Source organism: Branchiostoma lanceolatum, chromosome 5 (assembly GCF_035083965.1).
Source record: "Branchiostoma lanceolatum isolate klBraLanc5 chromosome 5, klBraLanc5.hap2, whole genome shotgun sequence".
Taxonomy (NCBI): Eukaryota; Metazoa; Chordata; class Leptocardii; order Amphioxiformes; family Branchiostomatidae; genus Branchiostoma; species Branchiostoma lanceolatum.
Genome location: NC_089726.1, coordinates 4,432,371 through 4,439,058, shown reverse-complemented (window position 1 = coordinate 4,439,058; position 6,688 = coordinate 4,432,371). Strand labels below are relative to the sequence as shown.

The following is a 6,688-nucleotide window of genomic DNA, read 5'->3' as shown; positions in this document are numbered from 1 at the left end:
TTCTGTTGCTTTGACTACTTCTACAGTACCTTTTATTGAAATGTCCCATCCTTTGACAAGGAAATGAAGGACCAATCAGAAGAAGCTATGAAACAAAGCCTTGTCCTTGATTGGCCAGAAAGAATAACATTGAAAGGAGTTTATTTTCAGTTTCTCTTGAAATACTTTTCTTTATCTCAGCCGATGCCGAAAGGTTGTTTTGAAGCTCATGCAATATGCTAAATGGAGAGTTTGCTAAATTTTGCTATGAACTGGTATAAGCAAGGCTAAACAATAAACACAAGTACATGGGGAGAAGAACTAATGTTCACGGAACAGCGCTAGCATCTGTACGTACTTTCCGTACAGTCCAGGATAGATACAGGACAAAAAATGTTAGCAGAGATTAATTCTAACCATGAAGTCTTAATGATAAACTGGTGACTGGCAAAAGATAGGAAACCGAAACGTGTTTCGGCGGTCTAGTCTGAAAACACAGTTAGCTGTCGAAGTGACGTCAGTTTACCGGAAGTGACGTTCAGTTCTTGTACAGACTGATGTTATTCAATTCGTCGTTACAATGCCTCTCTTAGAGTTCCTGATAACATTTTCCGGTAGTGTCTATTGACAAGGGCTGATTCTAAGAGAAGCTAGCATATAGTTAGTCAATAGAATGAAGTTCAGACGGAATCAGGACAAGGCGTTTGCTTGGAACACCGGTCACTTTTAACTTGAAAATGCACTTTCCGAATGTCAAGTCATATTTTGGAAGCCTTATGTTTTAACATATTGTATACTAAAGGTTTACATGTCGATTATATGGACATGCTTCGACCACTTGACCAAAAAAGTTTGTTTGGAATGTTTCAAAACAATTTGTTGATAGCGAAAGTTTCTTTATGTGTCTGTTCAAATTAAAAGCGACCAAATGTTTTGTGTTGTCTCAATACATTGTATTCCCCCATTAAGATGCCACTAGGCTATAGGGTAGAGGGCGGTCAGTTCGAGAGCACGGCTGGTCGGAAGTGACGTTAGTCCACCGGAAGTGACGTTCACTCCTTGCACAGGCCGAGGTTGCTCAGTTCGTCCTTGCTCATGTAGTAGCGGGCGATGAAGAACTCCCACTTCTCAGGGTCACGTGGCCTGCACGTCAGCCCGAGCTCACAGGGGCAGAAGTACCTGAAACATAACACGTGTATGATCACGTGCAGTCACGTGCGCCATATTTGTACATCCACGTGACAGTCACGTGCTCCATGTGCGTACAGTAACTTGACCGTCACTTGCGCAAAGTATGCACCGCCATGCGTGTGCAGTCATGTGACTTCGTCTATCGTCCGCCATGTTGGTAGATTAAAGAGGCGTGCTTAGTCATTATTTGAGAAGTGGTCCAAACAAAGATTAAACCTCCTTGGTCCAAACAATCCCCACCGTTAGTTAGCTTTTTTTACTCGTCACAGAAAATGTAGAGACGATATATCTATATGACCACACATCATCTTGGATCCATTTACCGTTCCAACATGGCGGCCACGGCGTCGTTTATGTATATCTATTTGGTGCTTGCACGTGACGCCAAAACCACCATACTGGTTGCTTAAAATCGGAGTCCTCAATGGCCCAGTGCCCCAGTATACACACGCGTTTCCAAGTACACTAGGTGCGCACTCCGAGTGTGCTTGGAAATTCGTGTGTAAACCCAGCCAAAGTGTTTCAATTGACTACAATTGACTATACAAATTCCGTATTGCATATAAGCGTTCAGGTAAAACCCTCCAGCATGGCCAACAATGCATACGTCATAGTCACAAATAAGATTTAAAAAATTCAAGAAAAATACATTTAATATAATGAATAAATACAAACAACACAAAATGAATACAATAGTCATCAATCAAATCAACAATCAAATACAATAGTCACCCTTTAAGTCTATTTGTTTATTTATTTATTTAAGTCTATAAACTTGCAGATACCCCCATTACCTGCTGTTGCCGTCGAGGGCACACGGAGCTCCATGGGACCCAATCTCCTTGCAGGAGAACACCTGCTCGTTAATGCCGATGTCCATGCAGCACTGCGACGCCTTGCAGTCCGTGTCGGCACTGCAGCGCATGTAGCGGTTTGTTGGAACCATGGCCTGTGTATAAAAAGATAGAATGAACGTTTTTGGTCCATTGGCAAAGGGCACCGTGAGGAATGTTTGAGTGAATGAGATATCCGTATTTACATTGTGAATTGATGTTTGCTCTGCCCAACGTGGAGTTGAGCTAACCTAGGCAACTTTACAATGTTAGTTTAGACTCCTGCAAACTTTACTTAACGAACATTATCCTTGGCATTCGTACCTTGCACCTTTCACATGTTGTAAGCAAATACAATTACTTGTGTGTACGGATTATTCTTGACATATATTGTGCGCAACTAGAGTCAGGTAGCAATTGCTTTTGGTGTGTGTTTTTTGTAGGGAATCCTCCGTGAAGGAATGTTTGTACGTTTGAATATAGACTCTTAAACGTGATGTAAAAGTGACTCTCCTCAAATATAGAACTAAATTTCATTCTAAAATCTCACTTGAAGCAAACTTACACAATATGAGAAAACATGACATAGAATGGATTCTTCATATGATGATGGTTTCTTCAATACCTCACATGCATATCAACACACACCCTGCAATCCTAAAATAGCCTAATATGACGATATTTGTTCTTGTGGGCCATCGTACCTCGGACTGCGGTATGCCATGGGGGTGTGTAGTAGCCAAAACAGAGGCGTGTAGAAGTAAGAAATAGTGATATTTCGCAGTGAAATAGAGTAGCGTGTGGTAGCTAAGAAATGTGATTTGTAGAAGCTGAAATAAGTGTGTGTAGCATCTAAAATAAGGGTACATTGAGAGTAAAATACTGATGCGTTTTTAGGTAGAGAACAGAATGTGGTGTAGTGTAAAATAGGGTACAGAAGCCACGTACTTGTCCGCCACGGTATTTTACAATCCTTTGTTGTCTTTCGCTACTTATGACGTTCACCTTAACGGTTTGTTCAAATCAATCCTCTCCAAACAAAATTGAATCTTATTGACACAGGGTAACAAGATAGATAAAGCCTCGGGATGTTAGACATGTTTATGTTAATAAAATGTTTGAAAACACTTCACAAAGGTTTTGAAAACAAATTCAGAAGAAATTGTCCGATAACATTGATATGCCCAGACAAAGTAACACACGGTGAATATTGTTTTAACAAATGGCTCTGACGTTCGGCGATTGGTCCTTAACTTTGACATAGTTAACTACAAAGATACAAAGGCACGAGAACAAAGATCGTGAGGCTTGTGACGTCATGGTCTGATGGATATCACAAGTTATGACGTGGGAGAATTAATTATAAACTAGGCCGTACGGAGTTATGAGTATTATTGATGTACAAGTTATTGTTTACAAAAGTGACCTGAATAAAATCTGAGGCACAAGAATTGAGAGATGTATGGAATCTAATTTCGCCACACCGTCGGGGTGTATATAGCCGGTACAACCGCCATTAGGCGTAACACACCAGCTTCGCAGGCACGCCGAGCGGAGCAGCTGGTCATATTTCACCGAACGGTCTATTACACCTAGTCTTTGCATATCTGACTGCAACCGTTCTTTAAAGCTATCACCGAAGCTACTGCACGTGTGAGGCCGTTTCGTGTTCTAAGGAAAAAGGCGAACTTGACCCTTACAACCTTTCCAACAGATACAATAAAGAGAGCTGTGAATGTATTGTGTAAGCAACTTGAAAGCGAAAGTAACAGAAGAATTCTGTCGGGCAAATGTGTCGCTCTCGAGGCAAGAAGTAGTGGTATATGTGGTTACATTCGTCGAAGGCCGCCGTGCGGTTGTAAATTTTTCAAGCAGGCTGATTCAGCTGTGACAGAACCAACCGCCGACAAGGATGTTATGCAGTTTTTTCCGCAACAAGACATATGAAGTTTGTACGACGTATGTACGACTAATCCAAGAATATCGTTCGACTATCGTCGGAAAATAGAGACCGGGTCCGAAGTAAAGTACACAGACCAGATAACCTACACAGTAGCCCTTGGTAGTACACAAACTAAAATCTAGCTTTCTCGGTGAAAACGGTCGATCCGTGAATTTGGTGAAAACCGACCAACCGTTTTTTGTTGTCATGTATGATAGGGTCTTGCCCAACGAAAATGTTTGATTCCCCCAACTTGTATTGTCGTTGTTCACGTAATGACACCTTTCGTTGCAAACGCATCCCTGTACAAATCCATAGAAGCGTTTCCAAATAAATTTTCTACTCAAACGATCTAACGAACTGACTAATCCACGGTTATTCGAGTGACCTACGGGGCTACATGTACACTAGTACTTGTGATTTTCGTAAATACAACGTCTGTTGCTACACTAGCCTCAAGTGGAAGATATAGAAAGAGTGGTTGTTTTACTGATCTTGCGCCGCGAGGCTACTTCTCTATCTCCGTTTGACCGTCTATATAACCTCCTTAGTTTGACATTTTTTTACGAACGTAGGTCCGTTATGTATAGTTCTCGAGTTTCACTGATTCAACGTTTATGCCCCATACATGTTTACGTGTGTGTGGCCTCAGAGGACTTTTTCCATTCAGTCGGCTAAGAGGCTACATCATCAGTATCATCCTTCGATGCTACGGCCAGCTGGCTTTTGTTCTTGCTTCCGTTGTAAGCAAGCGAAAATGGAGAGCCAGCTGTAACTCTGGTAGCCAGGCTAGAGAGGTCTGGTAGACACTAGGGAATACTTACTCATACACCTTTAAACCTGTCGGATTTTTATAGTCCAAGATAATCATGAGCAAATCTGTGTATCTGTAAGCCGTTTAAAACCAAACAATGGGTTTCTTTTTAATGTGTTGTACTTTTAATCGACAGGGTTCTTCTAGGATTTTAAACAAAAGTGTAGCTGTTGCGAGAGGGAAGTGAACATCATCATCATCATGTCGGGCGGGTTGCCCGGACTAAGTCAACCCTCTTCCTCCATTCGCTACGGTCCGCCATTAAGTGAAGATACATGCCCGAAAATTAGCAAACTGTAAAGATACTTATAGTCTAGTAGATCACGTTTCAAAGTCCTGAATTGATTATGTAGAGTTCGAAATCCGTATGTATGTGAAAACAGGACCGTATACTCTGGATTAAGTTTCTTCATGTAAAAATAAACTGTTTATTTTCCAGAGAGAGCTACAAAATCACACAAAATCCGCAAATCCTTAGTTGGGTACTTAGTAGTTTTGCTTGGGAAAAAGCGGACACAAATATCCAAACATGATTCAGCACTTGGGTACGAAGCATCGAAAGTTCGCTACATCTTGTTTTGTATACCGCACAATATTACTTTAGATTCAGAATTGAATTGAAATGCAGCGTGTTATCTATATCTTTTCTGAAGATATCTTTAATTCTATTCCTGTTCACATCGTACCTATATACATTCTCTACATCTCAATCAATTTGTCATATATCTAAGACGTAACCTGCCCGAGTCTCGCATACTCCACCTTAAGCCAAACTTGGACGTCAAGTCACTGTATTTTGGCGTGTAAAATTGTTCTTTCCCTGTCATTTAAAAACGTTCTGTTTGCAACTTTTGCCTGCACCTTTGACTTTGCGTTCTCTGTTAAATTTGTGACTTTGTTTTTCCATAGTCTAACTCCCAGCTCTCGATCTAATGAAGCTATTCAGCTCAGAATCACTTTACAGAATTAAGAATGAAACTGTTTCGTTTGGGTCCTCACCATAATATTTTCTTGGGACTTTTCGTCTTCCACTGCTTCCAAAAAAGAAGTCAAACCCAGCTAATTTAGATATAGCCAACAATTGTATATAGTACCAGTAACCTATTGTTACAGCAAAGTCAGACACAGTTTACTGACGCTTGTATGTTTTTCCTATGTTTTATCATGTATTTGCAATTAGCCCACGGGCATGAACTTGCAATAAACTTCATTAATTCGTATGTCTTTATTAGGCATCTTAGAATTCTGCATATCTAAGTGTGATTCTGTATAACAATGTGTGACGATGTTATGTGATGACAAAGCTGTACTTTTACCAACAGTTTTTACCCACCTTGTGTGTGTGGAAATAAACCAGTCTACTACTACTACTTAAATGTGTGTTCTCACCTGCGTAAGTGCCACCAGGCACACAAGGAACAACCCCAGAACAGCCTTCATGTTGGGTCCGTGTCGTCTGTCGTCTGATTTCTGTCAGCCCCTCACAAACCTGCGCACCTCTACTGCCGGCCCTGTGCTACACAGTCCGTTAAGGGTGGTGCGTCACGCTTAGACTCCAGTCCAGGCTTCTTAGGATTGTTTGTACATCTATGTACCAGTGGGGAGAAGCTAGATCCTTACTTCTAATCAAAGATGCCTTTCTATTTTTAAATTTCTTTGTGAATCCAACTCAGCTTGCGAAGGCGTCGCGTATTTGTGGCATTAATACAAGCTAGAATTATATGAAGGTGTTTTTAAATCTGATGTTGCCTTTTTTAATATGGCAGTTGTCTTTTTTTTTTCATATGGTAGAATAGCGCGCTAGCTATTTTCATTTTGCAGTGTTTTGAATCCTATCTGCTTCTGTTTATGCTAACCATGCAATTATTTTCTATCGCATGAAAGGGGTTAGTAAAGACAATGTCATCAGTGAAAAAAATCGTTATTACT

At 40.7% G+C, this 6,688-nt stretch overlaps 1 protein-coding gene across 1 annotated transcript; it reads right to left on the bottom strand.

The window, feature by feature from the left end:
- LOC136434539 (uncharacterized) lies at positions 1-6,288 on the bottom strand. The gene is made up of 3 exons (XM_066427409.1): positions 6,149-6,288; positions 1,965-2,119; positions 1-1,158 (listed from the first exon to the last, which is right to left on the bottom strand). Exons 1-3 carry the CDS (start codon positions 6,197-6,199, stop codon positions 1,032-1,034), a joined length of 333 nt encoding a protein of 110 aa, XP_066283506.1. The 5' UTR covers positions 6,200-6,288; the 3' UTR covers positions 1-1,031.
- Positions 6,289-6,688: the final 400 nt, after the last annotated feature.

Excerpts from the sequence above, each read along its gene's own strand:
- LOC136434539 (XM_066427409.1), bottom strand. The coding sequence starts at position 6,199 with ATGAAGGCTGTTCTGGGGTTGTTCCTTGTGTGCCTGGTGGCACTTACG. Across the intron at positions 2,120-6,148 it reads GCCTGGTGGCACTTACGCAG|GCCATGGTTCCAACAAACCG; the intron begins GTGAGAACACAC and ends TTTTATACACAG. Across the intron at positions 1,159-1,964 it reads GCCCTCGACGGCAACAGCAG|GTACTTCTGCCCCTGTGAGC; the intron begins GTAATGGGGGTA and ends GTTATGTTTCAG.